Source organism: Fonsecaea pedrosoi (assembly GCF_000835455.1).
Source record: "Fonsecaea pedrosoi CBS 271.37 unplaced genomic scaffold supercont1.8, whole genome shotgun sequence".
Classification (NCBI taxonomy): Eukaryota; Fungi; Ascomycota; class Eurotiomycetes; order Chaetothyriales; family Herpotrichiellaceae; genus Fonsecaea; species Fonsecaea pedrosoi.
Window position 1 is genome coordinate 47,559 of NW_013550608.1, and position 22,051 is coordinate 69,609.

The 22,051-nt window shown below is 51.7% G+C and overlaps 8 protein-coding genes across 8 annotated transcripts; 3 read left to right on the top strand and 5 right to left on the bottom strand.

Moving 5' to 3' along the window:
* Positions 1–4,282: 4,282 nt before the first annotated feature.
* On the top strand, positions 4,283–6,462 carry Z517_11310 (uncharacterized protein; the record flags this gene model as incomplete). The annotated part of the gene is made up of 2 exons (XM_013422894.1): positions 4,283–6,106; positions 6,166–6,462. 2 exons carry the CDS (start codon positions 4,283–4,285, stop codon positions 6,460–6,462), a joined length of 2,121 nt encoding a protein of 706 aa, XP_013278348.1.
* Positions 6,463–6,765: 303 nt separating this feature from the next.
* Z517_11311 (uncharacterized protein) lies at positions 6,766–7,862 on the bottom strand (the record flags this gene model as incomplete). The annotated part of the gene is made up of 6 exons (XM_013422895.1): positions 6,766–6,792; positions 6,849–7,011; positions 7,068–7,143; positions 7,200–7,300; positions 7,367–7,771; positions 7,834–7,862. The coding sequence occupies 6 exons, from the start codon at positions 7,860–7,862 to the stop codon at positions 6,766–6,768; spliced, it is 801 nt and encodes a 266-aa protein (XP_013278349.1).
* A 386-nt stretch (positions 7,863–8,248) lies between these two features.
* Positions 8,249–9,162, bottom strand: Z517_11312 (uncharacterized protein; the record flags this gene model as incomplete). The annotated part of the gene is made up of 2 exons (XM_013422896.1): positions 8,249–8,800; positions 8,866–9,162. 2 exons carry the CDS (start codon positions 9,160–9,162, stop codon positions 8,249–8,251), a joined length of 849 nt encoding a protein of 282 aa, XP_013278350.1.
* Positions 9,163–10,256: 1,094 nt separating this feature from the next.
* Z517_11313 (uncharacterized protein) lies at positions 10,257–10,912 on the top strand (the record flags this gene model as incomplete). Its single annotated transcript, XM_013422897.1, has 3 exons — positions 10,257–10,366; positions 10,445–10,571; positions 10,676–10,912. 3 exons carry the CDS (start codon positions 10,257–10,259, stop codon positions 10,910–10,912), a joined length of 474 nt encoding a protein of 157 aa, XP_013278351.1.
* Positions 10,913–11,036: 124 nt separating this feature from the next.
* On the bottom strand, positions 11,037–13,511 carry Z517_11314 (uncharacterized protein; the record flags this gene model as incomplete). Its single annotated transcript, XM_013422898.1, has 2 exons — positions 11,037–13,005; positions 13,084–13,511. 2 exons carry the CDS (start codon positions 13,509–13,511, stop codon positions 11,037–11,039), a joined length of 2,397 nt encoding a protein of 798 aa, XP_013278352.1.
* Positions 13,512–15,062: 1,551 nt separating this feature from the next.
* Positions 15,063–16,132, bottom strand: Z517_11315 (uncharacterized protein; the record flags this gene model as incomplete). Its single annotated transcript, XM_013422899.1, has 2 exons — positions 15,063–15,706; positions 15,745–16,132. 2 exons carry the CDS (start codon positions 16,130–16,132, stop codon positions 15,063–15,065), a joined length of 1,032 nt encoding a protein of 343 aa, XP_013278353.1.
* Positions 16,133–18,090: 1,958 nt separating this feature from the next.
* On the top strand, positions 18,091–19,889 carry Z517_11316 (uncharacterized protein; the record flags this gene model as incomplete). The annotated part of the gene is made up of 2 exons (XM_013422900.1): positions 18,091–19,084; positions 19,255–19,889. The coding sequence occupies 2 exons, from the start codon at positions 18,091–18,093 to the stop codon at positions 19,887–19,889; spliced, it is 1,629 nt and encodes a 542-aa protein (XP_013278354.1).
* Positions 19,890–20,011: 122 nt separating this feature from the next.
* Z517_11317 (uncharacterized protein) lies at positions 20,012–21,862 on the bottom strand (the record flags this gene model as incomplete). The annotated part of the gene is made up of 6 exons (XM_013422901.1): positions 20,012–20,191; positions 20,244–20,343; positions 20,397–20,728; positions 20,776–21,100; positions 21,332–21,708; positions 21,758–21,862. 6 exons carry the CDS (start codon positions 21,860–21,862, stop codon positions 20,012–20,014), a joined length of 1,419 nt encoding a protein of 472 aa, XP_013278355.1.
* Positions 21,863–22,051: the final 189 nt, after the last annotated feature.

Below are 22,051 nucleotides of genomic sequence, written 5' to 3' on the forward strand. Positions count from 1 at the left end.
CATCTCGCCACGTAAGATGAGCCATGACTAGCTTTAGCAGCGTAAGTACGGCCGTGAAGAAGCAAAGTGAGCAGTGAGTCAGTCGATCAAGTAGTTTGTCAGAGACATCGAGGGTCACTATACAGTCAACCCTTTTCCTTCGAAATCAACCAAGTGTATGCGTTAGTAAGATTTCATTTTGAGTCACTTGAATGATAGTGGCCGTTGCATTAGTTCACATTCGCGGCGTCCAAAAACGGATTCATGGAGTTGAGGTAGTCGTACAACTTAGCAACCGCGTCCTCAAACTTCTGGATCCTGTTGATTTCGTCGTTAACGACCGAGAGCAGAGACCCAAATGGAGTGTGAATGTTTGCGAGTATATTTACCAGCGGACTCTATTGTTGATAGATACTACGACTTTATTCGGAAGCATGAACCATCTGTCGAGACTATCAAGATGGTCTTTGACCGCCATTGCGAAGGAGCCTAAAGTCGTGACACTGGGTCCGAACAGGTTGCCGTAGGAGGTAGAACTGCGGATCTTGACCACCTACTTGTGCCCAGGCCGGTGGAATTTCTGACTTGGCGGAAGCTGGTCTTATGTCCAGCACCGTAATTTGTCCCAGTTTGTGCCTATGGTGTTTCAAAAGACCCACTGTGCGTTCTTGTACTTTTCAGTGCCATTAACGTCGGTTTCATTCTGTCTGCGGGTGTCGGCCGGACAGCTTGCTGTCTTGTCCAGCTTGGCACAGTCGGCGTAGATGTCGCATCCTGCCCAAGAAGCTCTTCAAGGACTGCAATTGCTTGTCAAGGAGCGGATCAAAGTCACCCAGCATACTTGCAAAGTGATAGTAAAACTTTCCTGAATCTGGATTCTACTTAGCCAAGTTGTTCTCAAGTTGCTGGCATGCGATGCCGATACCTACCAATCTGTCCCTTGCACGTAGGACTTCAGCCGCAAGCGCTGGATATGGATCCACGTAGCAAATTTGTGCGACAGATGGTCAATTTTAACCTTGGTGATGAGATCAAGTGGCTCGGAGGCACCAGTGTTGGCCATCGATACGTCTCTAGGTTTTGCCAGAAAATGCTGGTTTCTTTTTTATTAATACATGGCTCTGTACACTGGTACTGTATATCATTTCCTTGGTGGTCGGGTTGGTGCTAACATCAAACATGTTGCTAGGTCGCATGTGCTCTTAAGCATGCTGGGAGAGAGGGACTGTTCATGTATATGCAGAAAGCGACAAACCCTCGACGGACACTTTTCAGATCCCGATTTGGTGACGGGAGGGCGAATGTGCAGACGAAGGTGCAGGACAGGACTGGGCCGTCCATACAAGGGCGAATTGAAGGGGCAGAGGGGCAAGGACCTCATAGATAGTTTTGAAAGCGGCACTTTCAGCGTATTCAGGCGATTCCCCACAATGCCAAGACCAGATCGCATTGCCGACGCCTATCAAAAACTCTGCCATAACCTCCAGTCGAATAGGAGGATGTGGTGAGCGAAAACCCGGCTTCGCAGGGTTTTTTTTGTTGTCATTCTTTCGCAGGGAAGGAAGGAGGAGGTGGATGAGGTAGGGAGGTCAGTGATACTGCCTGTATGCCCCTTAGTACCTGTCTTTCTATCGTTCGAAGGAGGAGGGTTGTCGACATTTCATCGCCAGCACGCCTACAAGCTGATGCTAGTTTGACCAGTCCTAGCGAGGAATTGTGGAAGGAATTCCGTTGATTTAATATATACCTATGTATTAATATTTGATAAAACGGAAAGGTTACGCTAATCACACCTAGAAGGGTTCGAGGTGATAGTGAAGTCAACATGAGAGCAGCTGAACCGGTGAACCGAATAAATCACGCAATGGAAGTTTAGGACGTACTCTTCTGTAAGCTATCTAAGCCTACCGCAGCAGTGTACGCATGCTCGCTTGTTCTTACTACAGTAGCGACACTCAGTCTAGAAGGAATTTATGTGGTGTGGTCCATTACCAACTCAATAGTTTATAGGATCAAAGCACAATGTCGATTGAGCCATCTTTCGCTAGAGCATCCGGTCCATCCGTGAATCATGTATGTGTTACCTCGGTCTCGTCAGCCCACTCCTTAGCTAGGCCGTTGGGCTGCTTCTTTGATCCACCGGTTAGTCATCGCCCCGAGCATCCAGCATCTATTTCTTGGTCCTTTCGTTGACGCTCACTGTACAGGTGCCAAAATGCTGCTTTTTCTTACCGTCGCCGCGCAGATACACCTTGACTTCGCGTTGAAGTCAGCCATGGTCTCCGACAAGAGAATCCCCAGCTCGGCCGGCGAAAGAGTTGCTCGCAGCTTCAAAGGTCGCCTCTGAGGTAGTTGAACAGTTGGTGTCCTTGTGGAGGTACAATCAGTAGGAAAGGCGCTTGCACGGCCATTTCTGGATCAAGTTCGGTGTTGCAAGCAGGACGGAGCCGTGGGAAGTAGCCTTGATGCCGTGATGCGAGAGCGTTAAGCTTGAAGGCCAAACCCACCGTGTGGGTATTACGATCGTTGGCGGAGTGTTCGTTACCAACCCGCAAACAGATACGCGTGTTGACAACAATGTCGAGTTGACCATCTCCAGGTTTCCAACAGACATGTGGGCCGCGGCTAGTCGGTCAGCCAGGTTGATGGACAAGGGGTAGACACAATGCCTCCGCCCAAGTAACTCAAAGGTAAATCTTGTTCGAGTCGATAAATGAGGTGGCTTGAGAGTCTGGAGTGTATAAAAGCATTCTTCAAGGCGGAAGGGGTGTTCAAGGGGCATGGTTATGATGAGCATCTCAATCGGAACTTGAGCGGATAGCGTAAAGTGCGTGACCCAAGTGGTTGTCCTTGTATTTCCCACTAACGATTTAGTCAGCGAAACGGATACACGTAGACGGCGCTGAGCTGGACGGGCCAGTGGAACCAATCGCTGTTGTTTTCATAATCTGCGGCATGGCCTCCTCCGTGCATGCCAATGTACAAGACGAAGCCTGCGTCAGGTAGAGTGCCAAAGTCCCTCATAAGGAACCCGAGAATGTATCTTTCAACTCCAGCTCGTACCAAATCATTGCTCCAACAACATTCCAACCCTCCCTATTCCTAGCAGTCATGACTTAATCACTGCGATTCCATGTGGGAGCATCTGTGTACGCGTTGAGAAATATCTGGAGTCAATGTAGGCCCCAATACTATTGATTTATCGGGATTTTGGTATGAATGACAGACCTATTGACGGTATTAGAACATGACAAGCATCTTGAGGAAGAGCGAGATCTTCACCCCGTTAGAGCTATACATATGTGCAAATCGCATTCACATCCACCGCTTTGCCTTGAGCCACTGCCCATGAGAGACGGCCGTCTCTGAAAGCCACTCATGATATTGCATGGACCAGCTTCGGCATCGAACGCCACAAGTGCTTTGACAGCCCGTGCCTTCTGTGCAAGAGGACAGACCACGAGTTTCAATCTTGACGCCATTGGGTGATGTAAGTAGATGTGGTTGAGGCTTTAAGTCTAGACAATTGGAGCCATAAAGTACATGCATGAAGCAGCCACGGCCATGCAGCTAGCTCAGCTGCTCTATTCCCCTCCGGAGAAACAACTTTGAGGCACCATCCTTTGAACATTCTGGACACCTGCGTGGTCCTCCTGGCTGAGACTGGAGTGAAGTTGAACCAGGTCACATGATGTTGGAGTAAAGAGGCAGGCTACAGTCCAAAGCGGGTGGTGCCAAGACCAGGCGGACTGTCGCCGCTGAATACTGGCACTCTGCTCGACCTGCACTTTCTGGTCCGAGACGAGTGCTGCTCGTGTAGTTGGGCCATATCGACCAGTGGTATGACATTAACCATCTAGGCTCCGAGACCATCCGGATTTTGGTCCGGGTATTGGAATCTGATAGCATGAGGGTCCAGTTGGCTCCACGTCGCCCCAGAATATGCCCCGAAAACCCCCCGAACCTGGGTAAATCTATGCCAACGCCTAGCGACGAATACACCTGGAGATGAGCTCGGACAAATAGCCTGGCTAGCCTATGTGTACCACAGCGCAGCGGGATGCGGACAATTAGCACCGTGGCTACATGCCAGAGTCTGCGAGTCCAGCCAGGAGCATTGCAACCCCATGAAGAGCCCCGGCACCGTGGAGGAGAGGCCAGGGCATGGGCCTGGACAAAAGGCTACAGAGCACTCTCTGCTGGGGCCTATATCTCCTCAACCCTGTATACCGGGGCATGGATTTTACAGCTTCTAACAATCCAGGACATTGACCGCTTCAACCACCAAACATCACCTTCAAAAATGGCATCAGCAAAGCTCGGATCTGCCGCCAATGCAGATATCCTTATGCACAAGATAGGCTCCCTCAGCGGATCTGAGATCGCCACTGTCCTGGTCTTCCTTATTGTAGCAGCACTCTGGTATCTTCAGGACCTTGCGAGTAAGAAGTCACCAGCAAAATCCTCCGGCTTCAAGAAACTGCCAGCCAACAATGGCAGCCGAAACATTGTTGAGCAAATGAAAGCCTCCGACAAGAACTGCGTCATCTTCTTCGGCTCGCAGACAGGCTTTGCCGAGGACATTGCTGCGCGGCTCGCAAAGGAGGGTCACTCTCGCTTTGGACTGAGGACCATGCTGGCCAACCTGGAAGACTACGATTGCACCAACCTGAACGAGTTCCCGAGCACGGCTGTCGCCATGTTCATCATGGCCACCTTCGGAGAAGGAGAGCCGACGGACAATGCGCAGGACTTCTATAATTTTATCACGGCTGACGATGTCACCTTTGACAATGGAGGCTCTTCGCTTTCCAACATGAAGTACTTATCCTTTGGCCTGGGAAATTCGACGTACGAGCACTTTAATGCTGTCTCGAAGAAGATTGACGCAACTCTCGAAAGCCTTGGTGCTCATCGAATCGCGCCGGCCGGTCGTGGTGACGACGGAGAGAAGACAACGGAGGAAGACTTTATGGCCTGGAAAGAAACCATGTGGAAAGCCCTGGCCCAAGAGATCAACCTAACCGAGCGTACTGCGGTGTATGAGCCTATCTTCGATGTCTCTGAGCTCGCCGGCCTCGACAAATCGAGCCCGGCGGTCTATCTCGACGAGCCCAACAAACTGCAGCTGCAGGGTGTCCTCAGAGGCCCTTTCGACTCTCATAACCCCTTCCCTGCTCCTCTGGCTGTCGCTCGTCAGATATTTAAAGCCAAAGACAGAAACTGCCTGCACATGGAGTTCGACCTGATGGGCTCGGACCTGAGTTACGAGACGGGCGACCATGTCTCTATCTTGCCTGTGAACTCGGGTGTCGAAGTAGATCGATTCCTTCGGGTTTTCGGATTGGAGTCGAAACGTGACACTGTCGTTGATGTGAAGGCCATCGAGCGGACTGCCAAAGTAGCATTTCCTGTTCCCACCACCTATGACACGATTGTGCGATACAGGCTGGAGATCGGGGCCTCGGTTTCACGACAATTCATTCAGCAGCTCTCTAATTACGCGCCTACGGCGGATGCTAGAGCAGAAATTGAAAAGCTGGGAAACGACAAAGACTACTTCCACAGCCAGATCACTGAGCGAGAGCTGAACATCTCCCAGACGCTCGAGCTCGTGGCCCAAGGCGCGACATGGGAGAATGTGCCTTTCAGCATGCTGCTGGAAAGCCTTGTAGCCTTACAACCACGCATCTACTCTATATCATCGTCATCACTGGCGTTGAAACACCGACTGAGCATCACGACCAAGGTAGAAACTCACCCTATCGCATCCACCGATCTTTGCTTCAAGGGCGTGGCAACCAACTATCTGCTTGCCCTTGAACAGAAGCACAATAATATCTCTTCACGGGACCCCTACGCCGCCAGCTATACCGTTGATCCACCCCGCAAGCACTACGACGGCGTTCGTGTTGCTCTGTATATCCGACCATCTACATTCCGCCTACCAGCCAGCACCACCACGCCGATTATCATGGTCGGTCCTGGCACAGGTGTTGCGCCGTTTAGAGCATTTGTGCAGGAGCGGTTAGAGCAAAGGAAGGCAGGGCTTGATGTAGGACTGGCCATGCTGTTCTTCGGCTGTCGCGAGCAAAAAGAAGACTTCATCTACGAGGAGGAATGGGCGGTAAGTGACAAGTCTCCTAGCACCACACTTCCAGGCTTTTGTGCTGACGGACGATCCAGGAATATGGACGAATCCTCGGATCCAACTTCAGAATGATTACAGCATTCTCGCGCCAGACTCCTAACAAGAAGTTATATGTTCAAGACAAAATACGTCAGTTTGGCGCAGAGATCAGTTCCCTCCTCAGTAAAGATGCTCATTTCTATGTCTGTGGCGACGCGGCAATGGCAAAGGACGTGAGTAGCCTGCTAGAACAAATCATTTCCGAGCAGAGGGCCGTGCCACCCGCCGAGGCGGCTGCTGTTGTCAAGCAGATGAGAGCTGCGAATCAGTATCAAGAGGATGCATGGTCCTGAATCACAGAGGGCATTATTTTTATTTGGAGTTCGCAGCTTGGGGCTGACATGTAGTCATTGGACCAACATGTATTGTGTAGATAGCACGCAGCCTGACGATTTGATTGTGATCCATCTCCACCGAGAAGTATCACTTGGACTTTCCGAAAACGATAGTATACTAATTGGCAGGAGAGTTGCAGGGGCAATGCCAAGAAGTCGTGGCTGTTTGTAGATTCGCTGTCAAATCATATCCAAGCTAAAAGTCTAACAGACCAGTTTAACGGGTGGCCGAAGGTTAGATGGTGATAGAACTTCCGACTTCTACTGTGCACTGTATCCTCCATCAACCTGTCTCAGTATTAGCTTCGGCCTGGTCGCCGGGACGAAGAATGAAAGCTACTCACCGAGAGCACCGACCCGGTCACATAGCTTGCTCTGTCGCTTGACAGGTAGACGACCGCATCGGCTACCTCTTGCGGACTTGCCAATCTACCCATGGGGGTCTTTTCAATTTGCGGAGCAAGCAACTCCCGGATTGCAGGTGTCACCAACGGAGTATCGATGAACCTGGACGAGACAAACGTCAGTGAGTCGATCTCCGCGCCAACTGTGAGATACTTTACCCAGGGCAAACAGCGTTAACTCGAATTCCGTGCTTTGCATAGTCAAGCGCATCCGTCCGTACCATGCCGATCAGCCCTGGAGACTCCTGGTCAGCACAAGGTACACACAATGGACTCAAAGTAAGGACCAACCATGCTTGGAGATAGTGTACAGTCCATCCAAGGGAATGGCTCGGATGCCGAGAAGGGACGAAATCACCACAATCGAGCCCCTGGTAGGGGCTCTGCCGCTACTGGAGACGCGTCAGGATTACCATCGCAAATGTTGGATCATGGTGGGCGGATTCTGGCACGCTTACTGGGCCTCCAACAGCTCTTGCTTCGCCATATGTCTCAATTCTTCCCTCTCACAGAGCCAGGTGCCTCTCAGGTTGATTCTCTGAACCTTTTCGAAGGCTTCAAGTGTTGCTTCCCCAGTTGGCACGAAAGGCGCGGCAATGGCCGCGTTGTTAATAGCGTAGTCGATTCTACCAAATCGATCGATAGTCGACTTGAAAGCACGAGCCACCTGCTCCTCATCCGATATATCTACTGCAAGTTGCAGGAAATCCACGTCGGGGACCTCAGCGGTCAACGCTGCAGCGGTCTCACTCAATGCTTTGTTTGAGAGATCCAGGCCAGCGATCTGGCTGACCCCATCACGAGCAAACTGGAGAGCAACCGCTCGTCCAAGAGCACCACCTGCTCCAGTGATGAGAGCGACCCTTTGCAAAAGTTAGACCACAAGTACCACATTGCCTCAGGCGGGAGGCTGTTTGTTACTCACCCTTTTAGTCCGAGTCCGGTCAATGACATGGTTGCCTTGCGTGTCAATGAGCCTACAGCGATTCAATGTGATGCAAGCTTTGTAAGGTCTGGAAATTCAGGTTGCTGGCAATATTGGAATGGAGATGGAATAATACCCAGGTCAGCTCCGTGGATGTGTGCGGATTCGCCATTCTCGCTCAGCAATGGACCGTCGGGCATTTTCATCGGTCCGGACGATTGTCTTCGCGGGCAAACTACATGTCACCTGTACATACTCTTCCGTCGTCATGACAGAACCCGTCAAAGAGCCCTATGGAGAGACTCCGCGGTCAGGTTGATGTTGGAAGCGTCTATCGAGTGGGAGACTTGGTCTTTAGTTCCGCCATACACAACATCAAATTTTATTCAGCGGTATCTAGCGAATAATACATCAATTACAACGGTATGCCGATCGTGAATCCACCGTCCACGGCCAAATTTTGGCCTGTGATCCATTGGGCGTCATCACTACACAAGAACACCACTGCCTTTGCGATATCCAGTGGCTCTCCCAGTCTGGGCCAAGGGGTGCCCTTCTGCATCTCGGTGATGATGGCCGGTGTTCGGAAGTTGATGCTGGCTGCACCACTCCGAACCACACCGGGACACACGCCGTTGACGTTGATGTAGTCTTTAGCGTGGTCGAGAGCAACGTTCTGGGTCAGCATGGCCACCGCTGCCTTACTCGCAGCATACGTAGCCTCCCGACGGATAGCTGTGCGGCCGCCAGCGCTCGAGGAAATGTTGACAATCCGCCCCCGCGACCCAGAGACTTGATCAACGGGCTGTTTGAGGAACTGCTTGATGGCCTCGCGCATCGCGGTGGCTGTGCCTTTGGCATTGATGGCGAACATGGCGTCCCACTGCTCCTCGGTCTCCTCTACAAAGTCACGCAACGGCATCCACAGGCCAGCGTTGTTGACAAGAATGTCTAGTTTGTTGAATGTCTGGCATATGCCGTGTTAGACTAGCCAGCACCACGACATGGGATCTTGCTTGTTTGATTGCTTACCTTGACCGCAAACTCGATCAGGGCCACAATTTCGGCTACTTTCATCAAGTCACACTTCTGGAAGCAAGCCTTGCCGCCGTTGTTGTTGATGACTTCGTGCGTGGGGATGTGCTTGTCTTCCTCGAAGCCATCCTGGCGTGCTTCCGCAACACGGTCGGCGCATATCACATGGGCGCCTTCACAAGCCAGAGCCAACGCAATTCCACGACCTAGTCCAGACGATGAGCCCGTCACGATGGCAACTCGCTGATGAAGACGTCCAGTTCCGTTAAGTTTGTAACTCAGTGCGGCGCTCATGTTGCTGATGGGTGTCCTGATATTTTTCTTCGTATGCTGTCTTTAGTGTTTACCGTAGCACGGAGGTTCGAACAAATAAACCCAGCTGAAGTACGTTGACGGGTAAGCTATTGCGAGGTATGACGGCAAAGGTAAAGGGATGCTTGGTTGGACAAGTCTGGCCGACACTCAAATGGACGCATGGAGAACATTTCAAGGAAATACCCCACGGTGGCACCGGGTCAATGATTGACTATGAACTCCTCGTGCCCGTATGACTCTCTACAAGTCCCTTGTACCCCGTAATTGTTCCTGATCTAACGGAGTCTGCGGGGTCGAGTACCCACAACCCTGCCGAGTCGTACATCACATCGTATTCCTAGACCCTCTCTTGTTAAACCGCCAGCAACGCTGTCGTGACGCAAGAATCCTTTAAAAAAAATGTACAGGCATTGAATACTCGAAAGTTCCTTGGTGTTGGTCGCACTCGTTTGGAAAAATCTGGCTGGGCGATGGGCCGCAGCCCGACGCCTATAATTCGAAGCACTCGGATACTCGAGGTGAGTCCTTGCAGTGCCTTCCCGTGTCCTAGCTTTGTCTCCACAATAATGGGTTAGAGCCTCGACCAACCATAATCCGACCGATGATAGCCCGCCCCCTCAAGCGGGCGAAGTTGATCACATTTCCGGGGATGGCGACGGACTTTCTTGTCTAACCCACCCGATCTGCGTCATGGCAGTACCGAGGCCGTGGTCGACAAACTTCTTCTTCCCCCTTGCCGCCTTGTGGACTGTACGTCCGGCGCATCAAGGATTGAGTTCGGTCGACGGCCTTGATGAGTGTTGTTGACGGCGGGTCACGACAATGCCCCGAGTGGCTGATAGACACAGAAATGTGAACCGAATGTGCTGATACACATCGCGAGTCAGGGAACCAGCAATGAAGACGACTTTGGCCTCATCCACAAAGCGCTCATCTCAGAGTGGTCACTGCTGGTTACATTACAACAATCCACCCTTCTCTGTGGTATGATAATGACCCTTATTTGCGGTATTTTGATCCATTTGTGAGAACTGCAACGGCAAAACACCCTTCAGAAGCTTGCTCTCAGGGCCATGAAGCAATTCAGCCTTGCGCAGGTCTCTCAACATGCGAGGAAAGGCGACCTTTACATGATCTATGGAAACCAGGTCTATGATGTTACACGCTTTGTCGCAGAACATCCGTAAGTCCTGCTATATGGGATGGCATCCCCCGGGGGTGGCGGGAGGTAGAACGTCGTGCTGATTGTTTCATATTAAAGAGGAGGGGAGGAAGTGATTATGGATTGCGCGGGCAAGGATGGTACCGAAGCATTTGACGAGGTTGGCCATTCAAAGGAAGCCCATGACCAGCTCAGAGAACTCTTGATAGGGTCGTTAGACCAAGTGGTATGTTCCTAACAAGCATTTAAATTATGGTTTTCATCTTCCATTACAACCCCAGCCCTATTGTTCCATCCACAGAGCAAGGCTAATGTTGCATGTCGGTTCAGTCCGCTGATGCCGTTGCGAAGGCTCGACTCAAAAGCAAGGTGAAGGATAACCCTTCCAGCAACCTCATGCTCTACGGCATCATTGTGGCCATTGTGGCAGCGGTATTGGCTGCTTACTTCTACTCAGTCGACGATGGAAGGGTACTTGGATTGTTGAAACCATGGATAGATCCCGAGGCAGAGGGATCTGATATCCTTCGGAACAGCTGGCGTGTTTGGAGCGACGCCGGAAAGTAATGTTACATATCTTGATTTCTACAAGAAGCAATGCTACTGTAGAATCGGATGCGCCCTGACTCTGATTCTCACTAGCCATAAAACAGGCAAGAATTTATCCCTGAGAGCCGTGTTCCAGCCCCCTTCAGTTATTATAATCCATGATACCTCGAAACAAACTCCTAGGATCCATTGCGAAGTCCAGATCCCACGTCAAGTCGTCCCATAGTCCGCGAGTCTGATAGTTGTTTGTGGCTTGCTCACCATAGTTGCCGTCCCCATTCAACATGTCAGTGCTCGATAGGCAGGACTCGTCAAAGGTGTATTGGTCATTGTGGCCGTCACAGTCCTTGGTTCCCATACCACCCATCGCTGCTGCAACGGCGACCTCGTCGATAGAAGCATAGCGACTTTCCCGACCACTGCCGTTAGAAGCCGTGGCTCTACCGTCAGGATTCATGTCCAATCTAGCCGGCAGGAATTGCTGGGCACCCACAGAGTGACTGTCGTCCTGGTTACAATTTGGGGGGCAACCGGCGTCAATGGCGGGGTTATGAGCCATAGATGATTGTGCAGCTGGGAAGTGGCCACCGACATGACGATCTCTCGAAATCGTGGACTGCACATTGTTGGTGGATGAAATTGTGTTCCTATCTCTATTCGCGCAGGTGGCATGATTCGGGTGAGACGGCCGGCGAGCTTTGGGGGTTTTGAACAAGCGCAATTTGCCTTCAACTGACGCCAGATTCTCCTGGAGCGTTTTGGGCAAGTCCCAGAACTCGGAGAACTCCATCAGGATCATATGTAGCACGGTAAACTTGGATTCGACCCAGTCGAGGTTCGTGCTTGGTGGTGCCAGCACTTTCCAGCCCAGATGAACCACCGCCCCGTACCAGATGGTGCTGGCTAGGAACGGGTTGACATAGCGGACATGCTCCTCTGAGCTCCATGACACAATGCGCAGCAGCTCATCCGCAGCCTCGATGAACTGCTGCATCCCCTCTCTGGCTGGTCCGAGACGCAGGCTCAGCGACTCGTTCTCTGATGTGGCATCTGAATCTTGGTTCGGGCCCTCCTGAAGACCGGTAAGATGTAGATCTTGCTGGGCACCATGGTACGCGTCCTGATGATGGATCATCATACGCGTGAGCTGAGTGGTTACATGGATACTGTACTTCGCGCTATGCAGCTGCCGTATTGCTGGGTCATTAGCAGTGAAGGACAAAAACCCATCCCGGTAGCGCAGATGCTTTGGAAGAGCCATGCTGAAGCACCGCAGAGCATTGGCAAGGATCTGCAAACTTTCCGTATTGTCCTTTGATGGTTCGTCGGACGGAGACCAGGCTGAAGGAGGCGATGTCCCCCTACCAGGGCACGGGCTTCTGAATTTCGAGAGTCGATGGCCCTCGCGCATGAGAGAATCCAGTACGAGAAACCATGCCTTGGAGCTCTGGGTACTGCATTGTTGAAGAGCCTTTAACCGCTCCATTGGCTTCGTCTCAAGAAAGCAACTCGGGGTGAAGCGCAGAGCGAACCACTCTTCGTCCGCCACTGGGAAGCGTGTCTCGTTATCAGTGCCGTCGACAGCGGTTGGACAGCGCCTTATGAGGCTGGCAAAGTTGTCCATTTCCCAGATTGCCCACCAGGCGCGCCTGCACTCCTCTATCCGGCACCAGATATCTGGGTCTTGCTGTTCGGGCGTGTTATCTCGGTCGACGTGATGGAGGTCAAGCTCGTATGCGACACGAACGCAGATCCCCAGCCGCCGCCAAGCTGCACCCCGGACCCCTTTGATTAGCTGGCTGAATGTGTTGAGGACGAGAGCTTGTAAGACACACAGCGGCGGTGAGCGATCCGAGTACTCGGCCAGTGCTTGATCGACATATCGTAGAGCCATGTCCTCGAAATGTTTGGGCGGAAGTAGTGGACCGAGACCGTCGTCCAAGTCAGCGGCGCCCTGATCCGAGATGAATCTATAGCGCGCTGAAAATGAGAAGATCGACGCAAGCAACGCTGCAAGCTGCTCTACCGAGTCGATGGCGCACAACTTGGCCGCAAAGGTAGGTCGATGGAAAAGCGAAAAGGATGTCATATTGTCGAAGTAGAGGTCTAAACTGTTGAGGAGGACAGAGGGTCAGCCTCGATCACGCCAGAAGCAAAGCAGTGAAGAAGGAAGGGACAAGACCACCTACTACGACTGAAGAGCATTTGCTGGGACTTTGAGCAAGGCACACGCTTGCGCGAGCCGGTCTATGTTGTCTAGTGTGGTGCTCGACTTGCTGGAAGACACAAACTCCATATTGGAGAGGGTTATGGCTGTCTCGTGAGAAGGATGCATGATAAAGGCCAAAGTGCGTACATCGAGCGGCGTAGCAACAGGTGTCAGAGGATAGCCACCGACAGGCCCCGACTTGAAACTGGCAGACGTTGGTGTCGGGCTTCCATTGGCAGCACTAGCACTCGAAACCAGAGTCGTGCTCGCTTCCAGCTCTGTCCTGCCATCGGCGCTCTCGACAGGCGCAGTAGAGTCCGAGACTTCTGTGATGGTGGGCTTGTCGCGCTGCTTCTCCAGAGAGCTAGATCGAGGTCTTTTCCGTCTGGTTGTGCCTATATAAGCCATCAGCGAACGAGCGCGACCACGAATAGATGCTTGGGGCCTCATATCGTACCAAGCTTGGGACCAGGTCTTGCTGCTTCGGATGGATAGTCACATTCTTGTTGCGTCTTGAGGCATATCGAGCATCTAGGGAGGATGCGATCACTGCATCGAACACGATTCACATCAGCTAGATCTATCTAGATGTGGTCGTCCAGCATACCATTTGACCTTGCGCCTAAGAGTTCATGTCAGCTTGCTATGTTGCCATGTACCTCATACTTTGGATTCATCAAGGAGACGGGAAGCCAATCGCACATCAGCCACGCCAGCGATGTAACCTATGATTGAACAGACAAAAGACAGAGAGGAGAAAGCAGCGCATACTTTTTGCAGAACTTGCATGCAAAAGGTGATCGATCAGCCTGGGTCATGGATTCTGGCATTGGGTATAGTGTCTACTTGAAATGAAAAAGTACGACAAGTATCGTCTGGTGTTGACCACACGAGGTGTTGGTCAATTTTGTGGCCAATTCGAAGTTGGAAGAAAGCGGAGATCTCAGGGCCCTATTCGAAGGGATCAAAGAGAAAAGTCGAGCGTTTGAGGAATTTTCTGGGGACGGCATGATCCATAGATCCTCTTTTCTGTCCCTCGTATACCTGCCTAGCCACTAGGTAGTTTGCGGGGTTGCCCCCAGTTCGATGATCCCCTCCCCCAGCTGGGGCCTGGGGGGACCGATGAAGGCCTTAGGAACCAGTAGAATAACACCTAGGGTGCGCCAGAACAACGAGAGTTTATCTAGAGAATAATAGCTAGTTTAGCTTGTGAGGCCGAGCAGTGCCTTGCTGGACACCCCCGATACGCACCAGTTCACGCAGGTATGAATGACCTATAGGAAATACAACCTCGACATCCAGCTGTATGGTTGCAGGCGACGGGGAATTGACACGCTGTCGCTGTGTCAGTATGCCTGAAGTATCGAACGACGTCATGTCCTCCGTTTACAATCTCCGTCACCAGGGAATCGTTCAACGGCACAGCCAATCATGGTTCAATCATAGTAAGGACATAGAGAATAATGGGTTTCTTCGTGAAAAATAGTTAGGGTCACATCTGGTTGCTGCTAACCAGCGCGAGGCCGGCAAGGCGGGCGATATTCGGGCGATCTTGAATTGGAATCCGACCGACGGCCTCAAAAGGACCACAGCAAAGAGGAGGAAGAGAAAAGAGTTTGACAAAGTCTTATAGCGGTTCTCGGCTCTTGGCTAGTGTATTGCTTCTACTCCCACCAGTCTCTATTGTCGGCTCGTGAATAGAGAGTCATCCAGTCGTTGAGGGATGAGACCTAGAGCCTTGAACTCTGATAGGTTGAGCTGGGCTGGACTGGATTTTTATGGCTTGTTAAAGTCCACTACGATACGCCTAATCATTTTTTGTCAGCTGGCATTCGACCATGAATGAGAAGGAGGATGCATTACCCAGCGACTTGTCCGTTCTTTAAACGCTGAACCGCCTCGTTCCACTGCGACACTCCGACGATTTCTGGGTCGAGATGAAGCTTATCTGCTCGTAGATCATTGGTCAATCAACTGCTCAACACTGCTCACATGGGGATTGAACTCACTGCGTTTAGCAAAGTCAAGCGCCTGTGTGATTTCGCCCAATGAGCTGACGATGGTGCTTGTGACTGATTGGTTTCTAGCCATAAAATTCGAAACAGTGGGATCAAGGGTGATGGTATGCGTGTTTGGGGGTCCAAGACCAATACACATCAGCCTTCCTCCTACTCGATCACCAAGGAACCCCATGGCAGTGGGATAGGCTTGGATCGCAGTCACAAAGACACCGTGGGCACCGCCATCGGTCAACGTTACTACATCAGCCACTGCGTCCTTGGTCTCTCTGAAGTCCACGAAATGCTCAGCGCCGTACTTTCGACTCAGTTCCTCTCGTTTCGCCCCAGTGTCAACCACGATAGGACGGAGGCCCATAGCGTATGCCAGCTGAACGCCTTGAAGCCCAACCCCGCCTCCGCCACCAACGAACACAGCCCATTGCCCTGCTGACAGATTGGCCGTCTTTAGAGAATGCAGCATAGTGGATGCTGAGCACATGACTGGTCCCGCGATATAGTCGCTGACACCGTCTGGAATCAGGGCAGTATATCGCTCCGGCGAGACGATGTACTGTTGATATGAGCCTTTGAGATCGTCATCAGCTAAAAGAGACTACTTGTGTAGGATCGAGGAAACAAACCAGGTTTTTGCAGTCCCGTGGAGACCATGCCTTTACAGTAATTCTCCCGACCGGACAGACAGACATCGCATGCATGACAAACATCCCAAGTTGGTTTGATTCCAGCACGCTGGCCTACCTTGAGAGATGTGACCTGCGCTCCAACTTTGACAATTACTCCCGCACCTTCGTGGCCGGGAGATCTCGTCTTAAAATGTGACATGGATGGTACGCCCAGGTCATTGAGCATATAGTGTACATCGGACATGCACAAGCCCGTCGTGTTGAGCTTGATCAGGACTTCATAGGGGCCGGGCTCTGGGACAGGCACCTCGACGACCTCGATGTGGAAGTCTGGCCCCTCGTTGACAACCACGCCGGCGAGGCACTGCTTTGGAATCTCTTCCATGGTCATTGATGAAACCGCTGACGGAGGAAGAGTCAAGGTAATGTTTCTGCACCAAGGGACGACAAAAATATAGACAAACAGACTGCGAAGAGTGTCTGAACTGGGAAACAACCTGCCGGGCTCTGATCGATCACTGAATGAAGTAAATCCTCCTCGGGAAGAGAAACCGAGCGTGGATACTTGTCCAAATTTGGTAGCCCGAGGTCCGAGTGGATTGTTCGACAACAATACCAGTTGCCCAGAATAGAGGGGTTAAGAGTGGCGCGTCGAGTCACTGGACCAAGAGTCAAGGTCATATAGACATCCACGGGAGGAAATACCCTGCTTGAACTAATGCGCTCGGGTCTCTGGTGCTTCGGGTTTCCAGAACTATTCTAACTTATTTACTCTTCACTAATCTGCCCGGGCAACGTGATAATAGATGTATGTCGATCGGACGCTCTCCACAAATGTAAATTGTGTCGCTTCCAGGATAGTTCTGTTTGTGAAGGCGAAGGACGTGTGAGCACCGACAATGACCCCTGAGAGGTTATGATCAAGCCGCCGTGCCGCGCCCAGTAATAGTTGAGGCGACCAAATGCGGTGACGAATGACCACAACTCGCTCACATCGGTTGTAAACGACCTATCCCATGCCGTGGGACTTACCTGGCGAGATTGTGGATCGAGCCAACAGCTTATTTGGCTGATTGTTGTGTTGAGGTTGTTCACGCCCACCCAACGCCGGCCGTGGTGTAGATTTGGTCTCCCAAGGTGGACCACCCTGGCCTGTAAAAGCCCAGGTCAGATATGAAGAGTCGGGGCAAGTAAAGTCTTTGGTCCAGCCATGAATCCAATAGGCACCATGGTCAGTCACGAAGGCAAACATTTTGCCTGGATTGTGCGCTTGTGCGCGGCGTAGGCCTGGTCCAGTTTTGTGGTCGTGCCATTGTAGCTGATGGTTCCAGTGGCCATCAGGTAATGATGCCGCCCGTCACGCTCGAGCAATCATTACTCGTCGCCATGGTGCCCGGATCACAGGCTTGGAGCTTGGCGAAGGAGGCAGCGTATAGAAATTCATCCAGGTCGGTCGTCATAGAAATCTGATGTACTCGTACGAGGCATTGGGCTTTTGACTACTCGGCAATCGGGATCGTGAATCAAGTCTTGGCGCCAAGTATTAAGAGAAATGTGATACATCAAGCATGTGCCAGGAGTTGTCAGTCTGACACCTCTCACTACACTTGCCGACCTACACGCCTCTTCCACAGACACATCGATACCATTTGTTAGCCTCACAGCGATAGATCGTCGAGCACCGAGCCCGTAAAGAGCCAAAAAAGGCCAGGCACCGCGTCCTTGAGAGTTTTGTCTGGCCAGCTTCTAATGGTATCGCTGTCGTGCCGGCCCACCCGCTTCACCGCTCGACGTCTCCCTGCCGGCCTACACCCGCCTCCACCTCGCAACCGTCATATCTCTCGGGAACACGGGTCATGTTCAAGAGTGAGGGCCCTTCGGAAAAATAGAGGATATTCACTCTGATATGGTGTCTGCGACAAGGATTCGCCTGGAATCTTACCGCCACTGTCCTTTGAGAGGTCCGGCACCACGCAGTAATCGAGGTCTCAATGCCTGATTCGCCCCATTTTCTCTGCTTTATTGATTAAATGAACTCGTAATGGCAAGAAACTGATGATCAAAGCGTTGCGAACGACCTTTAATAGCGAGGCTGCCGCCAGCATACCTCGCTCTTCACTCCGGCGTTTGAGCCTCGAAACATGGTTCATCCTTGCCTTTCTCGGCAGCATGCTTCGGTTGTGAAGAGAAAAGGTCCGGGGAAATAATCTGGGGAGGGGTCTGGGGACTCCTTCGACCCGGGTACTTCAATGGAGCTTGCCTGGCCGTCCGAATGTCAAGGACATCCTTGCACTCCCGTCCACCTGTCTTTCTTGGTCCAGCTATCTCGGTGACTATCCAAGGATGAAGCTTATTCTGTCTGGTCTCTTTGGCCTCCAAGGCTTGCGTGTCGTAACCGCAATCACCGAATGCAGCGTGCAGTCCTTGCAACAATTCATTGGAGACTTAGGAGCAGCGACAGTGACGTTTGCACAAGCGCTCCCACAGAACAGCACTTTCGGCGGAGGCCCCGCTGACCTTGAGTTCCCAGTGAATGACACAGGTCTCCCGGCGCTTTGTGTGGTCATAGTCAATGTCAAATCTTCCCATACATCCTCCTATAACTTTGGCCTTTTCCTGCCACAGCAGTGGAACGCTCGCTTTATTGCCACCGGCAATGGTGCATATGCCGGCGGGATCAATTGGAACGATATGGGCACTAATGCCAGGTATGGATTCGCATCTATGTCGACCGATACTGGGCACATCTCCGGATCCTTTGATGCGAGTTGGGCGCTGAACAACCCGGAGGCGCAGCTTGACTGGGGCTATCGGTCCATGCACGGCTCAGTCATCTATTCCAAGCTGATTACCAGTGCGTATTATGGGACAAACATCAGCTATTCGTACTATTCCGGATGCTCTACTGGTGGTCGACAAGGATTCCGAGACATCGAACTGTATCCAGAGGACTTTGATGGAATTCTAGCTGGAGCCCCTGCGTGGTGGACGACGCATCTACAGCCAGACAATGTTCAAGTGGCCCTCTCCAACCTCCCGGTTGACGCTGCGACTCACATCCCGTCTTCACTTTTCCCCGTGATCGGAGCTGAAGTCCTTCGACAATGCGATCCCCAGGACGGCTTTATGGATGGAATCATCTCTGACCCTGAGGGATGCAACTTTGTCCCAGAAATGCTACTTTGCACTCCTACGTCGAACAAAAGCGCCTGTCTGACAGGTCCACAATTGGACACCTTATACCACATCTACAACGACTGGTGGGAGACAAATCAGACATTTGTCTTTCCGCACTACGAATTGGGATCCGAGGCTCAGTACGGTTTCCTTCTCAATAGTAAGTCACTTTTTGAGCCTTTCCTTTGTAATGTGCAGATTGGGAATGGGGCGAGAATAAAGTTTGTCTCAAGGCCATTCTAAATTACTCCCTAATTTGTCCGTCTGCATCTGTTTCAGAGGATAATCTTCTAGTTTGGAGATGTTGCTGATCCTGAGGACTCGTTGCAGCGGACTCTGGGACCCCTACTGAACCCGGAATTGCATGGATTCAAAACTTCCTCTACAACGACACAACCTGGGACTGGCACGATTTCACCTACCAGGTGATCCTGGACGCAGACAGAATAAACCCCGGTCAGGCCAATGTCGGATTCGACTTCAGCGGATTCTACCAGCGTGGCGGCAAGATCATCCAGTATCATGGTCTAGCAGACGGGCTGATCCCTACGCCGAGCTCCGAAGTTCTCTACAAGAACATTTGGAGGACCATGGGAGCCGCAGGGATCCCTCTTGATGGCTGGTATCGCATGTTCCTGATTCCCGGCATGCAACACTGTCAAGGCACAGCAGTTGAGGCACCCTACTACATTGCCTCTGCCGGTCAACCCTTTGAGCTGGGCCAAGATGTCTGGAGTGTTCCTGGGTTCAGCGATCCACAGCACGATGCTCTTCTAGCGCTCTTGGAGTGGAGGGAAAATGGGATTGCTCCGGAATTCATCATTGGCACCAAGTTCATCAATGAGACGGTCACGGAGGGTGTACAAAGGCAGCGACCAATTTGTATGTATCCGATGCAGGCAAAGTACAATGGCGAGGGAGATCCAGATCTAGCGGAGAGTTGGAATTGTCAACTTCTATACTAGAAGAGGGATCAGATTCGACAGTTTCCCTGGCCTAGAGGAAAGGGAGAAGGCTCCCTGCTTCTCTTCAAAGCCCAGTCCCTGTCGTATTGAAGATCTGAATCTATTGGCTTTCACTTATGACTTCAATCTAGTTTTGTAGTTTCCACCACAGTTCCGATCTCGCGTTGGATCTTGTCGACGTCGACATATGCTTTGCCTGTACGAACCAGCTCGACATCCGGCACATCGGAGTGCTTGTGTCCCTCAAAGAGAGCATCGATCTCTTCCAACGTTCGGCCTTTCGTCTCGACCCAAAAGACCACCTGAAAGGTCAGTTCGAGAACCCAGGCAAAAACAGAGGGGTGTTCGACTCACAATCAAGACCACAACTATAATATCCCACGAGCCATTGATTATGTACATTTTCCACCCAATGTTGGTCAAGCCGATAGGCATGACGAACACAAGGAGGACCCTGGCGAGGTTAGCAACTGGGCAGCGACTGGACTGCGCAGATAGTGAGCTTACGCTAGAGCATTTAGCATAAAGGACGAAAAGGCAAGTCCATTTGCCCGAATCGCGTAGTTCATGATCTCTGGCGGGTACAGGTAGAGCAAAGGTGTCCATGCGATCGAGTAGAATCCTTGGAACAAGAACATGACTGCCACATCTCCATAGACGAGACTTTTGGACGCTCCGTCGGGGTTGTCAGCGTACATTTTCGAGAGGCCCCCAATGATGAACAGGCACACAATGAGCAGACACTGAGAAAGTATCGCGGTAGGTTTGCGACCCCAGCGCGCGGCGAGTTGTGTTCCTCCGAGGGCACATGCCAGGCACCAGACATTGAGCACGACGTTCTGCGGGAGTCAGTTGCGGCCTGCACTGCTCGTACAGATGGACTCACCGCCTTGAGTTGGTCGTTCGAGTTCGTGATACCTGCGGTATCCAGCTCGGGACCCAGGTAGTACGAGGCGATGATATTGCCAGCAATACAGGAGAAAGGTCCCGGCGACATACCTATCAGGAGGCGTTTTCTCGAAGTTGGGTTCTTGATGGTTTCTTTGAAGGTCATGAGGTTCTCCTTTTCCCAATTCAGGGTGTCGACAATCTCCTTGTATACTGCGAGCACAACAGGGTCACTCAGGTCTCCGTTGGCATTTGTCTGGGCGACAGAGATGCGTCCCTCATCATAGAAGCCTTGGTGTATCAGCCATCGTGGAGATTCAGGGCTACCAGGTCAGCTTCCAGGTCGTATGTCCAAAGACGGAGACTTGGGCGCCTACATGAATGGCAATATGATAATGCACAAGAGCGAGAAGATCCCCTGGAACAATGAAGGTGCCCTCCAAGCCCATGTTGACTGCCACTGACCCGTGCCCAGTGTGATTCCGGCCGCAATCAAGGCGCCGACAATGCAAAGCAGTCAGTGAAATCATTCCTCCGTGAAAGGGCAGTCTTACTAGTAGAAGTCATTCAGCAGCCCGACTCCCCATGCACGATATTTGCTTGGGTACGTCTCTGCCAAGTAGACGCTGCCTGCAATACCAGAAACGGCTGAGCCAAAACCTAGAACAATGCGAGCAACAACAAACATTGCAATGTTCTGAGCAGCGGTCTGAAGTAGGACTCCAACTAGGGTCAAAATGGAACCCCAGAGTACTGCTGGACGTCTACCTAGACGATCGGCGATGATTCCAGAGACAATGGGGCCAAAGAAACCGCCAATGAACACGGAAGCAGTATTGAGGCCAGTGGTTGCAGCATTGAGATTGAAGTAATCCGTGTATGATGGTAAGATGTTGAGGCCATTGAGCATGGATCCGTCATATCCACCAGTCTGGTCCTCATTAGAGCGATCAAGGAATATAGAGGCAGACACTACCTACCGCCGACTGTACCATGGAGCAGAATATCAAGAATATAGAGAGGGTCACTGTCGACTCCGGTACCCATGCCGGGAGCCAGGTACCAGTGGCAGTCTTTTGCAACATCTTGTCGTGACTTCTCTGTGTTCAAAGGCAAGGGCCAACTGTGATCTGACACAGAGAAGAGTCAAAGGGAGTGTCACTACAAACAACATGTTGCGGAAACGCTTGAGCTGATAAAGTACCGAGAGGCGAACAGCCGGCCCCTCCATAAGGTCGCATCTCGTGCCTCTCTGGATGAAACCCAAACTGATA